The sequence below is a fragment of the Ceratotherium simum genome, chromosome 2, assembly GCF_057802395.1.
Source record: "Ceratotherium simum simum isolate JZ-2026a chromosome 2, ASM5780239v1, whole genome shotgun sequence".
Lineage (NCBI taxonomy): Eukaryota > Metazoa > Chordata > Mammalia > Perissodactyla > Rhinocerotidae > Ceratotherium > Ceratotherium simum.
In genome coordinates this window covers 859116-879362 of record NC_141901.1, presented here as the reverse complement: position 1 = coordinate 879362, position 20247 = coordinate 859116, and the positions used below count along the sequence as shown (strand labels likewise).

Genomic DNA, 20247 nt, shown 5'->3' with positions numbered 1-20247 from the left:
GACTTGGGGCAGGGAGGTGGGGAACAGGAGGGTGAGCCCACACGGACCTCTTGGAAGCAGCCAGATATCCGTACTCCGGGATGGAGTGGAGGCTCAGGAGGAGCCCTCCCCCGGCACTGGCCCAGGCTGCCCAGGGAGAGCGGCCCCAGCCGAGGTGGGAGGGAGGAGGCCACCTCGCCACCTCTGAAACAGGGAAGCTAGCCGGGTCAGCCGGGCCTGGCACCCAGGTCGGGGCGGTCCCGGCCCCTGCCCCGCCCCCGGCCGACCCGCCCAGGCCCCGCCCCGCCCTCCGCCCGGCCCCTGGCGTCACGGCCTCCCGGGGGTGACGCCCCGCCTGGCACTCCAGGTAGCTGTGGGTCAGCGGTCCCCCGCGGCCCGCGGGCGGGGGAGGGGGCGTTCCCACGGCCCCCGCCCCACGGCCCTCCGCCCGTGATGTCACAGGCGCGGCGGGCCCGGCGTTCCCGGGTCGGCCTCGGGCGCCGGGCCGCGGGCCCCTGAGTCACGGACTGCCCGCGGCCCCTCCTCCAGTACTCCCACTCGCGCCGGCCCCCCGCAGGGGCTGGCGTTGGCGCGCGGCTCCGAGGGCGCGGGTGCCGGGGATGGCTGTGCCCCCTTCAGCTCCTCCGCCGCGCTCGCCCGTGCACCTGGGGAGGCGGGCGCCGAGCGCGCGCTGCTCATGGGGCATGGAGGAGAAGGCGGCGGCCAGCGCCGGCTGCCGTGCGCCGCCGGGCCCCCCGAGGGCCGCCGCCGTCCCGTGCTTCGGCATATCGGTGGACCAGGACGACATCCTCCCCGGCGCCCTGCGCCTCATCCAGGAGCTGCGGCCGCGCTGGAAGCCCGAGCAAGTTCGGACCAAGGTAGCCGAGCGGGCGCGGGGTCCGGGCTGGGGCCCTGCCGGGGCCGGAACGGGGTGCGGGGACGTCTGTCCGTGCATCCGCCCGGGTGTCGGTGCAGGCGTGCGCGGCTGCTGCGCAGGAAAGGGTTGGATTGGCAGTTTGTGTATGTATCTTTCTCCATCTATTTTGGTCCCTAAGCAAAGCTAGGCTCCCGCCCCCGTCGGCCCTGCACACATCCCCCTCCTCTTGGGGTCTCCTGCCCACTGTCAGCATGCTGCGCGTGCAGGGCCCACCCCCTGTCACTGCGTGTTGGTGCCCCTGGCTGCCCAGAAGCGCGTACCCAGCCGGCTCTGAAACCTGAGGCGGCGGGAACTTTTAAAGGAACCCCCCAAACTCACACACACGTTGCTGCTCCCTCTCCACCCCGTGTGGAAGCAGAGCCTCCAGACTCTGAGTGGCCCTGCGGGTCCCAGGAGCTCCCCTGTGGAATTGCGGTTAGCCCCGAGCCCCTGCCCTTGGTGCAAGCCTCGCCATGGCGCCAGGCTCTAGCTCAGCAGCCCCCACAAAGGGCGCCTCCCCACGCCCAGCTGGGCACATTCTCAGGGACAGGGATGCAGCCAGAGCCTCCCGCTGAGGAGCCTCCCACTGACTCCCCAGCTGACCTGCATCCTCTGAAAAGAGTCTTCACCTGCCCCCCCTCCCCCAGACTCTCTGGGAGCTGCCTGGAGAGGAAGGTGCCCTGAGCGGGGCCCCTGCAGCTTGTGCTGGAGCGGTAGGAGCTCCGCGCTGGTGGGCCTTGGGGTGGGGAAAGGCAGGGTCAGGACCAAGTGGGGAGGCTGACAGGCCCCTCTTGGGGGAGCCATAGGTGGGTAGCATTTCCAAAATAAAAAGCCCCCTCTGGGGTAAAACTGTCCCAGCATCAAGCAAGGCTGAGGTTAATTCTAGCACTGACTTAACATGCTATCTGCCAGTCCCTCCTCTCTCTGGGCCTCAGTTTCCCCACCTAGAATTGGTTCAGATGTTCTCTAAGGCCCCTTCCAGCTCTGTCACACTGTTCCCCATAAATTCCATGGTTCATCCCTCCTTGTCACCCTACCCAGAGTCCGCTCCCCCAGCCCAGGATCCACTGTCTCTTCTGGTGGGAATGCAGAGGCCCTAAGGAGCTCTGACCACAAAGCTGTGGGGTCCTGCACCTCTGCCACTGGATAGGGCAAGAGGGACAGCAAAGAGCCCCCTGCCTGGCAGGCGGTGAGAGGCAGTGGGTTGGACGCACACTCGTCCTGGGCAACTTTCGGCCCTCCTCTGTCACATTCTGGTCCGTGGAGGTTTCTTTCAGGGCCAGGGTGGAAGAGTAAGGAGGGAGAGAGGGCTTCTACCTGCCCAGTGATATGGAAGTTTCTCCACTGCCAGCTCCCACCCACTAGAGGCACACCCAGGGGGAGTGAGTGCCGGGGCTGAGCCTAGCCTACTGTTTTCTTTTTGAACTCCGTGGGCTGCTGCAGGCATGGGGACAGAGCAGAGCAGTGGGAACAGTGCTGAGCTCTTTGTTAAGGGAGGTGGCTGAAGGCCTGGGGTCCTGCATGGTGTGCTCAGCATTCAGGTGAGCACCCTGTCCTGGAGCTGGGGAGTCCAAGGCAGCAGCGGAGGCCCTGCCCACACACCTGCGCTGCCCTGTCCCCATGCTAGCGCTTCACTGATGGCATTACCAACAAGCTGGTGGCCTGCTACGTGGAGGAGGACATGCGGGACTGTGTGCTGGTCCGGGTGTACGGGGAGCGAACGGAGCTGCTGGTGGACCGGGAGAATGAGGTCAGGAACTTCCAGCTGCTGCGAGCACATGGCTGCGCCCCTAAACTCTACTGCACCTTCCAGAATGGGCTGTGCTATGAGTACATGCGGGGCATGGCCCTGGGGCCTGAGCACATCCGTGAGCCCCGGCTTTTCAGGTGAGCGGGTGCCCAGGTACCGTGCGTCTCTACTGTTCCTCAGGCCTTGGGCTTTGAAATCCTTGACCAGCTTCTTGGTGTAGAGTGGTGTCCCTGAATGAGGGTCTTAAGATCTGTGAACTCCCTGAAATTGCATGGAAAATGTGTGTGCGTTTATGTGCATTGCTCTGCAGAGAGGGGTTATAGCTTTGTATAGATTTTCAGTGGGGTCTGCTAGAAGGATGAGTTCTTGAGGAGGCAAGTGAGAAGTTTGGTCAACATTAGACCAAAGGACCTGGTTCCCTAAATGCAGCAGGGATCTGCTTCCCGGCCCATGCCTCAGCCTTCTGCCCACCCCAAGTCTGACCTGGAAACATCTCGGAGCCTTGGAAATGAAATCTGAGTCAAATCCCCAGAGCGCTTGGGGTTTCCTGCCCCTCTCCTCCTGCCAAGAGCTCAGGTATGCTAGGAGAGTGGCCCCATCCACGGTGAGCATGCTTTTACCAGCCCAGAGAGACGCCGTCCCTCCCCCAGTCTGAGCTCCTTCCAGGTTCCCTGACAGGTGGGAGCTCAGGTTTGGGGAGTTGCCAAGGCTTCCTTCCAGAAGCTCACAAGAACCAATGGCCCCCAGGGAGCCCCTCCCATTAAATGCCTGGATGTGTAGGACCCGGGAATTGGACTTAACCTTCAAGCCCTGTGGATGCCTCTGTGTGGTCTGGAATGGGGAGAACCAAAGAGGAGCCCGGAGTACATTCCCTTTCTCTGACCATGCTGGGCAGGGGTGTCCAGCAGTACCACCTTCCTCCCTCCAATGCCACGCCCATGTGCAGGGCTCTCAGCCTCTAGTGAGGCCCTAGGTAGGTGAGGTTTATGCCTGACACTGGGGCCAGCAGTGCAGGGGTCTGCCTGGGATCCTGGGCATCTGTCCTGTCTCACCCAAGGGAAGTAGCCTTCCAAATTCCAAGGGGAAGCAGTCAAGCCCACCCAGGGAGTCGACCAGGAAACTCCTTTGCTCCCTCACCTGCTACCCAGTGAACCCCAAGTTAGTGCATGTGGGCCCATTTGCAGAGACCCCCTGGCAGGCCCTCTCAGGACCTAGAAGAAGGGAATCTGAGTCCACCACCCCCCGCCCCCCAGTGCTCCTGAGCACTGCCTCTGAGGTTGGTCAGGCTCCAGGATATTCATTCACGTAGAGTTGTGTGTTCAGCTGTATGTGCGTGTCTGTGGGTGGGGGACATACAAACCTGTGCAAGGGTCTTCTCAGGCTCCGGCTGAGCGGCTCCAGTGCGTCCACCGGAGATGTGAGGTCAGAGCAGGGCAGTGCGGGACCCTGTCCTGGCTTCTTCCACTGGACTCCTCCCAGCTCTCCCTCAGTCTGATGCAAACAAGCTCAAATATCAGCAGGTCCTCACCACTCCTGGTTTCCCTCCACCTCTGTGAATCTGATGCTGCCACTCATTCTCTCATGGAAACAATTACCATTGTCAGGAAGATTGAAGGGGGATTTAGCTTCGATAAGAAGAACTTTACATTTGGCGAGAGCCAGAAATTGGGATAGGTGTAGGAGGTAGGCCGTTCCTTGGTGATTTCCCAGGATGGACCATTATCTTTCTGGGGTGAAGGTGGATCTCTGAGGGAAAGGCAGGGAGGAGAAGGCCTTGGGGAGCTACCTCCCCATGTTCCCCTGAACCCCATTTCCCAACCTCTGCCAGCTGAGGCTTTGCAGCATAAAAGTGCTGAGTGTTGAGGTTACTTTCATTGCTATTCCAGACAACAGCCCTATTGATATTCAAGGAAATGCTCTGTTCGTGCTCTATTCGGAATCTTCCTTTGGGAAGGGAAAGCCTGGGTCTCAGGTCTGTTTCTCTGCCTTGCCCAGACCCTGGCGGGCTCCCTCCTGCCCCAGGGCCTCTAGGCTCTGAAAGCACAGCCTTCATCTCTCACGCAGTCAGTTGCTGCCACACCCCCTGCTCCTTCCACCCTTTAGGAGGTGGGAGCCTCGAGGGCTTCCGGAGGAGCCCCTAGTCTGCCCTGTTATCCTGTTGGGTGATGGCCTGTCCCTTCCCAGGACCTGGCAAGGGGAGGGGTGTCCCTGGAACAGCTCGGTAACAAGGTTTCAAACAGCCAGTGCCTTTGTTGTCTTTCCCAGTGATTATTATTCCAGCAACAGGCAGAGGCGAAGGAAGCTTGAATGTTGGAGGCTTGTCAGCTGGGTGGGGGCTGGGACTCCAGAAGGGAGGGCTGGCAGAGGCCTGGGGGAGCCCAGCTGGCACATAGGGCCTCAGATGCTGAGGTCCTTATCAAGGCCCTCCCTCTCTGACTGGTCAGTCCTCCATCTACCCCAGCCCTCGCCCAGTACCCTTCCCCAGTGCTGCTTTCTCCTCTCCCCTCCGCCCCTCCTTCTCTCCCGGGACCTTGGATAATGTCCACAGGAGAACTTGAAAATAGAACGCTGGTTTGTTTTGCGTCCTTGGCACCCAGCCGCCAGCATCAACTCCCTGCCGCAGAGGAAGGGGCTGCCCTGGGCCAGCTTGCTTCCCTCCCTACCTTGGCCAGGCTGATAAGAGGCGGGCATTTCTTCCCTGCCTGGCAGCACCACCCCCTGACCCCTTGGTGCCCTGCCCTCACCTCCCCCTGAGGGCATGGGTCAGAGTCGAAGGAGGGCATGGGGGCACTGCCTCCATCCCCAGGTGACCCCTCTGTCGTCAGGGGTTGCTGTGGGTACAGCCTTGGGGTGGGACAGGGTCATTGACCTGTGGCCAGCAGCCCACTGCTTTGCCCTTCTGCTGCCTGAAGCTGCCCAGCTCTGGAGAGGGAGAGGGAGCTGCTGCCGGGCTAAAGGCTTTCTCTCATTTTCACACCGTCTGCTGAGACCATCCTCCTGTAGGACTGCGAGTTTCTGAAAGATTTGTAATAGCCCCACACTCACCATCTGGCTAGCCCCCCAGTGGACCCTGTAGGGCCCCTTTCTGGTCAGGAGGGGCTGAGCTGAGGAGGGCCTGCCCCACACTGATACTCTGCCCTTCCTGTTTTCTGCTGTAGGCTAATCGCCTTAGAAATGGCAAAGATTCACACCATCCACGCCAACGGCAGCCTGCCCAGGCCCACTCTCTGGCACAGGATGCACAATTATTTCACCCTTGTGAAGAGCGAGATCAGCCCCAGGTACAAAGATCTGGGAGGGTTCCAGGCTGCTACCATCTCCACTGCCTTAATGTGATGCCCCCATTCTTTTGGCTCCCTCCCATGCCAACAGGAGGTTTAGGGGCTTCAGTCCTGATTGCTGAGTCTCTGTCTCCAAGCAGAGTTGGGCCGATTGACTACATCTCAGGAACTTAGATCCACAGTTTTATACCTTTGCGCTTATCTCTCCTTGAGTCTTCTGGTTGTGGCAGGGACTAGGGTTGGGGGCAGTGTCTCCCATTTTACTTGAAGGGTATTGAGGCTCAGAGACTAAGCTTTGCCCAATGTCAGGGCTGAGTCAGAGGCAGGCCCAGAGCCCTTTCTATCTGCGCTGCCTTCTGAGCAATGAGAAGGGAGGGCCGGCCCTCAGAATGGGGTGAGGCCGAGTTCAGAGTCAGGCAGAAGAACTGAGCTCGTCAGCCGACAAGGCCTCGGAACATCAAGATTCCTGCTACTTGCCTGGACACCTCTCGTCGCCACATGCCCCTAGGGATGCTGCTCCCCACCTTGTTCAGACTGACAGCCAGCTGCTTCCTCGCCGTTCTTTCCAGGAAGGGAGTACTCCACCCATCCTGACATTGCCTTTCCCCGGGGAAGATGGGGTTCCTACACAGTTAAGCTCTCTGGCTGGCAACCTGAGAGTCCTTCTAGCCTTCAGATACGCGACTCCCCGACATACCCTTGAGTGCTGAGGAAAGGATGGTGGCGTGGAGAAGAGTGCTGTCACTCCTACCGCCCTCCACAAGAAAGGCAGTAGTGAGTCTCTGATCCCTCATGCTCCCTGCTGGGGTTGAACACCATCCTTGTTCCAGAAGTTCACGGGAGTGGGGTACAGAAGGGGATTGGGGGAAGGATTTCTCCTTCCACCCTTTCAGATGACAAGACGGTAATTAACTCTGTCCCCTTCATGTGTCTCTGTCACACACACACGTGCGTGACTTTATCTGGATCCTTCCACTTAATGAACATCAAGCACTGCTTTGGGACTGTTTGTCCAGGATGGCCCATGTTCAGACCTTCTATGTCAAATGTCATCTCTAGGACAAGGACTGCCTTCCCCCACAGGAGTTGAACTGCAGTGGGAGAGCAGGATCCTGTGCTGTCTGAGCCAAGAGGACCCTCTGATCATCCAGCCCACTGCCTCCATTTGACAGGTGGAAGGACTGAGGCCCAGAGAGGAGAGGGGACTTGCCCAAAGTCAAGTCGATCAGCGGCAGCTCAAGGACTAGAGTCCAGGCCTGATGCTCAGGCACGATCCTTGCTACTTCAGCTCCCTTTGACTGTACTGTCACTGTGTGACCTTGGGGGTGACCTTGTTGGGAGGGGAGTGGTTCCTGGAGAAGAGCCAGCCAACCCCTTTGCTCTTGTCACACCATTGACCTTGGGCAAATCAAGTTGCGTAACCTCTTTGAGCCTCACTAGGGGCTGATGTCAGCCCTAAACTGCCTCGTGCCCATAGCAGGGCAGTGGGGAGCAGTCACTTGGACAAGGTGAAGCACTTGCACTCCAGTTGCTGCCTAACAATCCTGACACAGTCAGTCCTTCGTTGCACAGTGATTGGGATTAAAACAAAAACAGGAACTTGACATTGGCCCTGTCCTCAAGGAGCTTAGTAACTATCTGGGTAAATAGGACCTGCCCATGCCTAGCTGCAAAAGAAGGCAGGGTGTATAATGTATGCTGAGGGTGGGGAAGCCAGGGAGAGTCTTCTTGGCAGAGGCGGCAGGACAGAGATGAGAGGGAGGCCACTCCAACTGGAGGAGGTGGGATGAGTGCGGTTTGCTCCTAGATGATGGGTCGATGAGGTTGGCTGGAGCAGACTTTCAGGAGGGAGTGGGAGGGGTCATGGGAGATGGGACTGCAGAGGTGAATTGGAGCTGGATTGTGAGGGGTCTTAAATGCCAGGCCAAGGAGCCAAGATTTAACTCAGCAGGCAGTGGAAAGCCATTGTGAAGGTGTTTGAGCCAGGGACTCAGGTCAGTAACTTGGCCACGACTGTGGTTTAGCAAGAAAGCTTTCCAACATTGTAAAGGAAGATTTGGGTGGGAGTTGGGGAAGGAGGTAGGGATTTGAGGTAGGGAGACCGACTGAGGGAGTGTTGTACGGAATGAGCAAGATCTGGGACTCGGGTTCTCAGCATCTGAGCCTGCAATTCCCTAGAGTGCTCACTAAGCGCAGATTCCCGCCCAACCTGGAGACTGGGCAGGAGGTCTTGCATTAGACCCTAGGATTCTGCATTTTGGCAGGCTCCCCAGGTGATTCTGAGGCAGGGGATCAAGGAACCACATTTTGAGGAGCCTTGCCCTAGGGCAGCTTCATCGGGGGTTGGAGAGTAGGAGGATGAGGCAGAGACCTTGTGGACATACATAGATTTGGTAGCCTTGGTGCTTGGGTGGGCGTGGAGGTGTCTGGGGTGGCTGGGAGAATGTGGGGTTGATGACTGCTTCGGGGGCATTAAGAGGAGATTCGAATGGGTTGAGTGGTGTGAGGGCAAAGGTGATGAGCCAGGAAGCTTGAACACGTAGGAAGTCCATCATGAGAGAAGGTACGTTCCCCCACCCGGATCCTGAGAGCTGAGTGGACGCTGGCCAGGCAGCAGTCCCTTCATCAAGAGGAACCCCCAGGCTTCCCCGAGGAGGGCCCCCTACCCCTTCATCCCCCTCCTGCTGCCTCTGAGGGACAGAGTGGGAGGATCCGTTCTGCCTGCGGTGTGAACGTTTCTGTGATGTGGTGGTAGTTACTGTTCTGCCAACTCTGCAGCCTTAAGAGAGTCTAGTGGTGTCAGGGCTGGTAGCAAAGCTGGTGATGTTTCAAGTGCTCAGGGGAGGGAAGCAGGGCAGCCGATGGAGGCTGCCCAGGGAGATAGAGGCCTGGGTTGTTCCCACAGTAAGCATCTGCATGGCCTTGGGGTAGGTAGGGTGGAGTCAGACAGAGGTCAGGGCCTGGGCAGCCGCTATCTGGGATGTCAAAGACATGTTTTTCAGGCTGAGACCTGAGCAAACCAAAGGAAGCCTCCTGATTCTTATCTTTGGATGGTCTCAGCCCAAGGAAAAAGAAGAGAATCTTAAAAGGAAAGGTAGCTTCTTAAGGAGAGCCAAGATTGAAATGCATCTTATGCAGACCCATTGACACAGATAAACTCCAGTGGGGATGAGGGGTGGCCTCCCCCAGATCATCCCACTCAGACTCCTGGACTTGGGGCTGCCTGTGCAGAGCCTCCGAGGGGCACCAAGCCCTTCCAGTTAGGAGGCTCAGCTCGATTCTGAATCCCAGGACTGCTTTCCTGAGATGAGGTAGTAGAGAGTCCAGCTATGCCAGAGACATCTAGAAGCTGGAAGGACACCTCTGCCCCTCCTTGAACCTCAGTTTCCTTATGGGGTTGGACTGGAGACTTAAGATCCTTTTTAGTTTTGACCTTCTCAGATCAAAGGGGGGAGGGAACCTGCCACTCATCCTTTTCCTGGGGGAACTGGGGATGCCTTAGTTGCTGAATACTCTTCGCTGAATACTTTTTGCTGTGTTCTGGCCTCTGGGCTGGGTGAGGGGACAATGAGCCATCTTGTGGGAGAGTCAGAGAGGACAAATCTCAGTCTCATCCTCCTGCATGTTCTCTCCCTGCCCTGGACGAGAAAGCAAACAGGGGACATGTGACTGGAGATTAAAACCCAGCCTCCTCCCCTCCACCCATTGGTGGTTCTGGGGTTTTAAGGGCCTTGCTAGCTATTTGGCTTTTCAGTGTAAATAGACCTGTGTGCTTCCTGGGGACCAAAGTTCAGAGCATCTGGGCACAGCATGCCATCGCCAGCTTCCCCATGCCCCTGAGGATGTCATTGCCTGACCCATGCACTCCGCAGAAATGTCTGCATGTGCCATGGGACAGGGTGGGGCCGCAGTAGGGGTGGCCTCCGTGCATGCTTGTTCCTGCCCTCAAGCTGCCCCTGCACAGCCTGGCAGGGTTCTGGGACCAGGAAGCACACACTCGTAGTTCAGAGTGGGAGGGGCCCGTTCCTGGGAGCTACAGAGCAAGTGCTTTTCCACTGAGAGGCCCTGACATTCCCTCAGCATGGAGGAGCGAGCCCGGAAGGAACTTGCTCGCTCTCTTGTATGGGCCTGAGTGGTCTCTCTGTGAGCTGAGAGGTTAGACTACGTGATCTCTCTGGTCCTTTCCACCTGTGACACCAGGCGCTAGAGCATGAGTGAGACATACCGGGACGTGCCTCTGCCTCCTTGAGAGAGCACGGTGCTCCCGCCCTCCCCAGGTGCTGCAGTTCCTCTGCCTGGGGAACTTGGCTGGGAGAATCTTGTAGAGAGCGACACCTGCCCCTAGGAATGTTTCCTGTGTCCTAAGAGCAGGTCTGTCTGCATCTCTTCCCTCTGCCCTTGTTCTCTTAGTCTGGGATAACTGAGTTTGGACGCTCATTCCCACCTCCCCTGTCCTCTCTTGTGCCTCCTTCCTTGCCTTCCTGTCCCTTTCACAAAGTAGCAGGGATGCTGTTCGGTCAGGGACTTTTATGCTTTGCAAAATGCTTTTACACCCGTGTTTTCTCAGCTTCTTAGAGAAACCACAGGAAGTCAGAAGGACAGGAGGCCTTAGTGCCATTTTACAGGTGACACAAGGGAGGGTCTGGAAGGCCAGCCGTCTGTACAGGGCCCCTCTGCAGTAAGAGGCAGTGATGGAGCCAGAGCTCAGGGCTCTTGAGGCCAAGCACCTACCTGTCTACCGTCAGCCCTCCCCCACCAGCACTTTCTCGCACTGTCCAGCCTTTCTGCAGATGTCCCTAAGGTAGAGGTGTTGGAACAGGAGCTGGCCTGGCTGAAGGAGCACCTGTCCCAGTTGGACTCCCCTGTGGTGTTTTGTCACAATGACCTGCTCTGCAAGAATATCATCTATGACAGCACCAAAGGTACGGCTTCCCTGACCCTGGCCGGGCCGCAGCAGGCCTCAGGCTGGTGCATCAGCTGGCTTCAGGCTTCTGTCTCTCAGGCTGGTACTTGGACAAGTACTTGGACAAAAACCTTCTGGTTTAGGTCTTTAGGTAATTTGTAGGAGACAAATGGAAAAGGAAGCAAATTCCCACTTAGAATAATCTATGCCAAGAAAGAAGTTGGATTGTGGTTTGTGGAAGTCCTCAATATTAGGGCACCTGAACCATTGCCCCTGGCGACATTTTGGGCTTCCTAGGACGTGTTGGCTGCCCCAAGCCTTCGTGGAGAGAGAGCCTCCCCCCAGGGGGTCCTGAGCTTGATTTCTAGTCCTCAGCCATGCTGAGGACAGGTGTCTTTAGATGGAGAGAGCCTGAGGGTCCAGCCGTGGGAGAGGGACAGGGCAGGGACAGAGCAGGTGGACAAATGGACAGATGGAAGGAAGCAACTGAGAAGATTGCTGCTGAGCAGGTTGGGTTAGGCCAGGTTGCTGCAGAGGGTCAGGGGTGCATTCCAGAAGTCTGTGCAAGCTTGACAGCCCCTATTTCCAGATCTCCTGGGACCGACCCTCATTGCCTCTCTTCTACCTCATAGGTCATGTACGGTTCATTGACTATGAATATGCCGGCTACAACTACCAAGCTTTTGACATTGGCAACCATTTCAATGAGTTTGCAGGTGAGAGGGGCATTGCTATTTTGCCAGTGTCCAAGATACCCTCCTTATGTTGGAGGGGCAGGTCCAGGGGGAGGATAAGAGGGGTTTGATACTTGGGGGGTGGAGGCGAGACAACCACTGTCCTCCAAAATATCACAGCTCGAGGGGGAAAGGCACAGCCTGCCTGAGAGAGTTCCAAGTCTCATGGGGGAGGCAGGACCCACATACACAGAGGAGACCCCTGCTAGCCCATACGGTAGTTTGGTACAAATTAGGAAAACGTGCCCTCTGAGGATACTTGGCTTGGCATGTGAGTTAGAAAAAGACCCCTTCCTCTGGGCAGACACTGCCCACGCCAGCTGGGCCAGCACAGGACAGCCCCAGCCTCCACTCGCCCCCTTGTCCAAGCTCCTTTATGCCCAGTACAGCCTGCACAATTAGAAATAAGGGCCCTGCATGCAGATAAGGAGAAGAGCAACCTGTGAGTAGCTGTTTGGTGGCCTGATGAGAATAATCTAGGTGGAACTAGTTAAATGTATGTATTCTGTAACTTGACACCCCAAGTTCAGGTTTTGGCTTTGTTGCCTGCTAGCTGTGTGACCTTGGGCAGGTTCCTTACCTTCTCTGTGCCTCTGTAAAATGGAGATATTAATAGTACCTGCTTCATAGTATTGATATGAGTTACACACCCAAGTATGGCACATACTAAGCATCCTGTTGGTATTTGCTGCTGACAGTAGGCAGCTGAGGGAGCCTGGAGCAGGCATGGCAGAGGCTGGGTGAGGGCGTGTTTCCTAGGGGCGGGCAATGTTCTCTAAAGGACCCTGTGTACAATAGAATCATTTGTGTAAAGGAAACAGGGCAGGTTTTTCCAGCTTGAGGGCTTCATTGTTAAAAAACAATTTGATGGGACTGAAGAGGCAACTCCGGGATGGAGCTGGACGCTCAGGCTGGAGGGATGTCCGGGCTGGCAGTGGGGGTGCTCAGCATTAGGTGGCCAGCCCCTGTGGCCTAGCATGGGTGCAGCACGCCCAGACCAACTGTAAAGCCACCACCTGGCCCAGCCTCAGCCACTCCCCAGCCCAGTCAGGTCCCCTGTGGAAGCCCAGGTGACCAGGTCTGTCAAGCACGGACTGTACCTGAGGGGATGACTCCTCGGGGTGGCCGCCAGCTGCGCTGAGGACCCCAGGGGATGACAGGGCCTCACCTGGGCAGAGCAGCTGAGCTGTGGGCTGTGGCATGGTGCAGAGGCTGGCACTGCCAGGGCACTGGACCCTGGGTGTCAGCTGCCAGACCCACCGGCCTTTCCAGAAGGGGTAATTCTTAAGCATTTTAAGTCCTTTTCACCCACTGCCCAGAGCAAAGTCCAGCTGGAATTTCTCCAAAGGGGCAGATTGCATCCTGCTCCCAAGTTGAGAATGAAGGAGATGGAACCTGGCATGGGGGAGGAGGAGGGCAACAGAGGAGATTGAGAGCTAGGGGAGGGCCCTCCTGCGTTCTCGGGGGCTGGGAGGAAGGACTCCAACCCTGAACTCACCTCTAACTGGCTGTGTGACCTTGAGCACATTGCTTCTCTCTGGGCCTTAGTGTCTACATCTGCGTGAGGAAATTCTTCTCCAGCTCTACTCTTGGGGCCCCAGGAGAGTGAGTGTGTTTCTCTAGGAATGTAAGGGAGGCTTGTGAAGGATAGGAAGGAAAGAAGAGGTTAGGAAGAGACTGTGGGGAACGTGGCCCAGTCCTGGTCCCATCTTAAATAAATTACTGCTTTCTGTACCAGCTGTGAAGCCAGGGTCTCTGCTGCCATGCCCAGGATGTGACTGGTGCATAGTGGGCTGGCAGCTTGAGGACTCAAGGAAGGGCAGGGCTGGAAGGAATCAAGGCCGTCTAGTCCAGGGGTTCCAGCCTGGCTGCATTTCCAAATCCTCTGGAGAATTGGACACAGGGGAGGGGTACTGGGAATCTGTTTTCACCAAGCTCTCCAGGTGATGTTTTTAAGTAGCTAGCTCAACAATGGTCCAGGAAGCAATGTTTGAGCCACACGCGTTAAGTCCAGCTCCCTCCCTTAAAAATGAGGAGATTTAGGCTGATGAGAGGAAAGGGCTTGCCCACGGCTAACTGGAGATTAGCATTAGACCTAAGATGACTAGGCTCCTGATGCCATGCTTTGACTGAGCTCCTTCTCCGTGCCCTAGTTTCATAGAGGGCATAGGGATGCAGTAGTTCTGTCTTAGGGGGTCCCCGTCACTCCCAGGACCGTGCCTTGCCTCTCAACCAGTCTGCCTGTCTCTGCTTCCTCCAGCCCACTGAAAGCAGCGTCCCTGGCTGGGGTGGGGCTCGGCCCTCCACACATTCAATGAATTTGGTGGTCAAAGGAGTTTGGCTGCATTCCCAGGCCTGCCTCCTGGGGCACAGCCCTGCAGGGCAAAGTCGATGGAGGTTTTGAGGGGAGCAGGGAACACCTACTGAGCTGGAAGAGACCCCCAGGTGGGCCCATCTCCTAGCAACTTCTGTGCGCCCCACCTCCCCGTCAGGTGTGAATGAAGTCGATTACTGCCAGTACCCAGCGCGGGAGACCCAGCTGCAGTGGCTGCGCTACTACCTGCAGGCACAAAAGGGGACAGCCGTGACCCCCAGGGAGGTGGAGAGGCTCTACGTGCAAGTCAACAAGTTTGCCCTGGTGAGTGCTTGTGACTGGGAGGGGGCAGGGGAGGGAGGGACACAGATCCACCCCCAGCTCCTACCCTCTCACAGCCTTGTGGTGGAGGAGGAAGCATAGCCCAGGGTCAGATGTGAGGTCCTGGGGACCCCCATCATATGCTCCTGAACCCCAGCCTAGAGGTCTGGTCTGGGAAGAGCCATCTCTGGCATCCTCTTAATACTAAGATGCCCTATTCCCTGTTTCCCCCACCCCATCAGGTCTAGGTTCTCTTCTTCCTAGAGAACTACTTCCAAGAAAGATCCCTGCTTCCTTTGTTAGCAATTCCCTCATTTGGACAAGTAGTTCTTTCTGGTATCTAACCTTAGCCTTTCATGCTACAGTTAAAAGCATCCCTTCATTTTTTTTTTTTTTTAGCCTTTGGAGGACATAGAGTATGTCAGTTCTTTTTTTTTTTTAATAAATTTATTTATTTATTGCAGTAACATTGGTTTATAACATATAAATTTCAGGTGTACATCATTATACTTCTATTTCTGCATAGATTACATCATGTTCACCACCCAAATACTAATTACAACCCATCACCACACACGTGTGCCTAATCACCCCTTTCCCCCGCCTTCCCCCTTCCCCTGTGGTAACCGCCAATCCAATCTCTGTCTCTATGTGTGTGTGTGTTGTTGTTTTTATCTTCTACTTGTGAGTGAGATCATATGGTATTTGACCTTCTCCCTCTGACTTATTTTGCTTAGCATAATACCCTCAATGTCCATCCATGTTGTCACAAATGGCTGGATTTCATCGTTTCTTATGGCTGAGTAGTATTCCATTGTGTATGTATACCACATCTTTATCCATTCTTCCTTTGATGGGCATTTAGGTTGCTTCCATGTCTTGGCTATTGTGAATAACGCTGCAATGAACACAGGGGTGCATGTATCTTTACGTATTGGTGTTTTCAAGTTCTTTGGATAAATACCCAGCAGTGGAATAGCTGGATCATATGGTAGTTCTATCCTTAATTTTTTGAGGAATCTCCATACTGTTTTCCATAGTGGCTGCACCAGTTTGCACTCCCACCAGCAGTGAGAGTTCCCTTCTCTCCACATCCTCTCCAACACTTGTTGTTTCCTGTGTTGTTAATTATAGCTATTCTGACGGGCGTGAGGTGATATCTCATTGTAGTTTGGATTTGCATTTCCCTGACAGTTAATGATGTGGAACATCTTTTCATGTGTTTGTTGGCCATCTGTATATATTCTTTGGAGAAGTGTTTGTTTAGGTCTTTTGCCCATTTTTTTAATTGGGTTGTTAGTTTTTTTGTTGTTGAGATGTCTGAGTTTTTTTATATATTTTGGAGATTAACCCCTTATCAGATGTATGGTTTGCAAATATCTTCTCCCAATTGTTAGATTGTCTTTTCGTTTTGTTGATGGTTTCCTTTGCTGTGCAGAAGCTTTTTAGTTTGATGTAGTCCCATTTGTTTATTTTTTCTATTGTTTCCCTTGACCAGTCAGACATGGTACTTGAGAATATGCTGCTAAGACCGATGTCGAAGAGCGTACTGCCTGTTTTCTTCTAGATGTTTCATGGTTTCAGGTCTTATAGAGAATGTCAGTTCTAATCCTCCTTGTTAACTACCTCTGCTGACTCAGAACTCTATGTAAGCCTTTCCCATCAGGCTCTTCCTGCTCCAATTACCATGCTGTCAGTTCTCAATTTTGAGTACCACTTATCCAAGGTACATGGTTCGTGCCAGGTCTCCACTGCTGTGTGCTCAGGGGATGCTAACTGGTCTTGTTAATGTCAGCGGCCTTGAATTTCACAGCACAGTGTAGAGCTCAAGGAAATCTTTCCTTACCTGTGGTTTTGGACTGCCTCTTCTATTTTCCTCCCTGGCACAAAACTGATTCTCCATCAGGTTCTTCTTCTTAACTGTTCCACCCATGCCTTTCTCTTGCTAAATTTTTAGTAATCATTCATACTTGCTAATTGATCTAGGCCCCCTTTAAGTCCTGAGAAGGGAGGCAAGTGGAAGGAGGTGCTTATAGCCAACCCCAGAGCGAGCAGGACTAGGGTGGGGGCCCCGGCCTGGGAGAGTGGTGATGTCACTGCAGTTTGTCCAGGGCAGCAGGAAGCACGGCTCTCTGGCTTCTTGAGCTTGGGGTGGCCTCTGGCTCCGGGGAGGGCAGGTCAGTGCTCAGTCGGCGCCCAGACTCGGGGCTCTGCTTCCCACACCTGCACTCGTTCTCCCACACAACCCACCTCCTGAGAGGAGAGAGGGAAAGGGGTGGAGGAGGGCAGTTTTAGGGGTCTTCCAGCAGTCAGGACCCCCGATGACCATGTGGCCAGGGATCTGCTGAGGGGCCCCAGCCCCTCCCCTGGGCCTGAGCTCTGGCTTAGAGGTTCATCTTGTCCTGGATACCTTGGCCTGGAAGACTTGAGAAGATTGCCCAGGCAGGGGAGAGGCCAGGGGTGGAGTTCGGGTCCTGCTTAGGCTGGGGAACAAGCTGAAAGCCCTAGAAGCACCATCCTGCTGACCCTCTCCCGGGACGGGTGGAGCCGACTCTGCTTGCCTTTTTCTAGAGGGAGTGGAGCCCCCATGTGCTGTCCAGTGACTTGATCTCTGCAATTTCCCTCACCTCTGCTGGGGAGACCCCACTGTGTCTCTGCCAGTGTCCTAGTTCTGTGTCTTCCAGAGTGACTATGTCCCTCTAGCCATGTGGGGTTCGTGACAGGCATGAGGGGATTGCCACGCTGACCCTCTCTGGTCTTTCCAGGCGTCCCACTTCTTCTGGGCACTCTGGGCCCTCATCCAGGCCCAGTTCTCCACCATCAACTTTGATTTCCTCAGGTGAGTGCAGGGGACGAGCTGGGGGCAGGGGCGGAGGAAAGGAAGAGCCTGCAGCTGAGGGTGTAGGGGCAAAGGACAGCCTGAATAGAACGTCCAGAGGCCATGCCTCTGCTCTAACTCATGCCCATTTCGGCCAGCCTGTGTCCAGTGGGGTCACGGCTCCGGGGAGCCTGGGGAGCATGTGACCAGGAGCAGCACTCAGAAAGCAGTCAGAAGCTCTCGAACTCCCCTCCCTGGCTTCCCCTGTCCCTGCCCCATCCTGCCCCCTGCTCATGGTCTGCTCTGCTAGCCACGCTCCTAGCCACGGAGCCAGGCAGCAAAGGGAAGGGAAGTGTTGAAAATTGGTCTGAAAGATTGTGAGTCAAGCCTCACTCTATAGCAGAGGAGACAGAGTTCTGGAGAGTGGAAGTGACTGCTGAGGCCCCGGGGCTGGCTCAGGCTTCCTGTGTGGGTGTCAGACCCAGCTCCTCCTTCAGTGGCCTCAGTGATACATTCGGGGCTATATGGAGATGGGAGACTGTACTTGAATTCTGATTGCTCCAGGGCCCGTCCTGCCAGGTACAGGTGTCCCTGAGGGCCAGCAATCACTTTGTCCTCCTTGCCCTTTTCCTCCTGACCCACCCTCAGCTGGAAAGGAGTCACTACCTTGGCTTCACAGTTCGTGACCATTAGGGAGATGCAGCCCAAAGCTCAATGAGACAGCACCTCACACCCAGGAGGATGGCTGCTATCAAATAAACAGAATGATGAGCACTGGCGAGGATGTGGGGAAACTGGAAGCCTGTGCACTGCTGGTGGGAATGTAAAATGGTGCAGCTGCTATGGAAAGCAATACTGTGCTTCCTCAAAAAATTACAAATAAAATGACCATATGATCCAGCAAATCTTACTGCTGGGTATATATCTAAAAGGATTGAAAGCAGGGCCTCAAAGAGATATTTGCACACCCATGCTCATAGCAGCATTACTTACAATAGCCACGAGGCAGAAGCAACCCCACTGGCTAGGGATGATGAATAGATAAACGAAATGTGGTCTAGTCATACAATGGAATATTATTCAGCCTTAAAAAGGAAGGAAATCCTGTCACATGCTACAACATGAATGCATCTTGACGTTATGCCGAGTGAAATAAGCCAGTCATGAAAGGACAAACACTGTTTGATCCCACCTATATGAAGTACCTAGAGTAGTCAATCGTAGAAACAGAAAGTAGACTGGTGGGTGCCAGGGGTTAGGGGGAGGGGAATGGAGGGTTGCTGATTAACAGGGACAGAGTTTCAGTTTTGCAAAATGAGAAAACCCTGGAGATCTGTAGCACAACAATATGAATGTTACTAATGCTACTAGGCTGTAAAAAATCAGAAAGCAAGCAAACATATTTGGGGAAGGGTGGCTCCAGTTTGATCTAAGAAGAAAAAATTATAGTTGAAATAAAAAAAAGTAAAAATCAGCCTGGGCTGGGGTTGACCTGCCCAGACCTAGGTGGGCTGAGCTGGTGAGAAACTTTCCTCGTGGCGTGAGTGCCCCAGCACGGCCTCCCTGGCCTCCCGTCTCACTCCCAGCACCCTGCCCTGTGTTCCGGCAGGTACGCAGTGATCCGATTCAACCAGTACTTGGAGGTGAAGCCTCAAGTGTCAGCCTTGGAGATGCCAAAGTGACCAGCTTCCTCGTCCCTCCCCCCACCTGCCTGGTCAGACCTGTTCTCCAGGGCTCGGCTCTGCTCTGGGTCCAACGCTTGGACAAGGTGGGAGAGGGGACAGGTGGGTGTCTAGGGAAAAGGTTCTGCCCCTGCCACCAGCCCCCAGTGGATGCTGCTGGAGACCACATTCTCTTGTTTGGATGGGCTGACAGGGCCCAGCCCTCTGGGGGTCCTCTTCACCTTGCCAGACTTGGGGGAAGTACCTGTAGCCAGTCGCAACCTGGACCACACCCACCCCTGGGAAGCCCAGCATTGCCAGTCCCGGGCCAGGCGGGAACCTGGGCTGCCTCAGATGTGTTTTTGACCTTCCTGGCTTGGGGAAGGGGGGAGGGCTCCTTTCTACCTCCAGTGCCCTGAGCCTCCAGCCCATCCCCTCACATGCCCCACGTGGGAGGTGCTGAGCCCAGACCAGCATGGTGCCAACAGACAGACGGATGTACCTATCTTGTGGGGGGTGGTCTGGAATTGGGTTTGATGGCTCCCCCAGCAGCTGCCTCATCTGAGACCCTTCCCTTTCTCCAAGCCAGATCAATCCAATAGCCCCTTCCCCAAACCTCAACCCGAGAACTCGCGCCTCCCCCCCACCCCCCCCCAGCCGCCATGCCCTTTTTGCTCTGAGCTTGTGTTCTGTCCTTCTGCTGGCTGCTGGGAGGGAGGGCAAGGGAGTGGTGGTGTCCTGGGCCTCCAGAGCCTGGCTCTGCTTCATGCTGTGTTTTGGCTGGAGGGGACAGAGCCAGAGTGGAGTGGCTGGACAGCAGCCTTGTTGGCTCCCCTGCCCTCCAGGCCCTCACTTCCAAGGATCTGTCTCTCTATGTCCACCTTCTGCCCTGAAACAGACCCAAGGGGTCACTTGGGAATGACTAGCAGGAGTCAAGGGGCAGGGACCAGGGACCTCCAGGGCCGACCGGCATGCGAGAGCCTGGGTAGGCTGGGTCGTGAAGGTGCTGACTGAGCTTGTGGCCCCTCAACAGCCTCCACCTCCTCTCTGCCCTCATAGCCCCTCAGGCCGTGCTGGCTCTGGCCCATAAAAGTGATTCATTTGTAAATTATGGTGGTTTTCTGCATTAAAATGGCCATGTCTGGACCACTCTGTGTCTGAGTGCCAATGGGGAGGTTCTGACTTGGAGGGAGTGGTTAGTTCTCCTGCAGTGGGGGTGGAGGGCTGCTCCAGCCCCTTCTCTGGGGTACCCTTGGGCTGCACACTTGCTGCCGTGCTCTCCATGCACCTGGCTCCCAGGGCCTGGGCCCCTGGTTTGGGTTAGCCCTGGGCAGGGCTACAGTTGCACAGGTCCTCTGCCTTTGAGCATCTTGCGAGACTAAGTTGACCCTGGGAGGGTGTGGCTTAGCAGGAACTAGGCTGCAGATTCCAAGAACTTGGCCTACCCGGGTGATGAGCCAGTGAGAGCCTGCCTGGGGCGCTCAGGACTTCTTCCTCCGTCCTCGCTGGCTCCTAGCCATCGGCGCTGCTCTGCCGGACAGCAGGCAATGGTGATTTCTAGAACCAATCT

The 20247-nt window shown here is 55.8% G+C and overlaps 1 protein-coding gene across 5 annotated transcripts; it reads left to right on the top strand.

Annotated features, from left to right (window-relative positions):
* The first annotated feature begins 311 nt into the window (after positions 1-311).
* Positions 312-19823, top strand: ETNK2 (ethanolamine kinase 2). 5 transcript variants are annotated; one of them, XM_004425139.3, is made up of 8 exons: positions 312-857; positions 2523-2782; positions 5804-5926; positions 10706-10848; positions 11462-11545; positions 14056-14201; positions 16964-17037; positions 18626-18851. In XM_004425139.3, exons 1-8 carry the CDS (start codon positions 600-602, stop codon positions 18696-18698), a joined length of 1161 nt encoding a protein of 386 aa, XP_004425196.1. In that variant the 5' UTR covers positions 312-599; the 3' UTR covers positions 18699-18851. The 5 variants fall into 5 exon arrangements, with proteins under 5 accessions (XP_004425196.1, XP_087292953.1, XP_087292966.1 ...); XM_087436827.1 differs by lacking the exon at positions 16964-17037 and having other exon boundaries at positions 18626-19823; XM_087436840.1 differs by lacking the exon at positions 5804-5926.
* Positions 19824-20247: the final 424 nt, after the last annotated feature.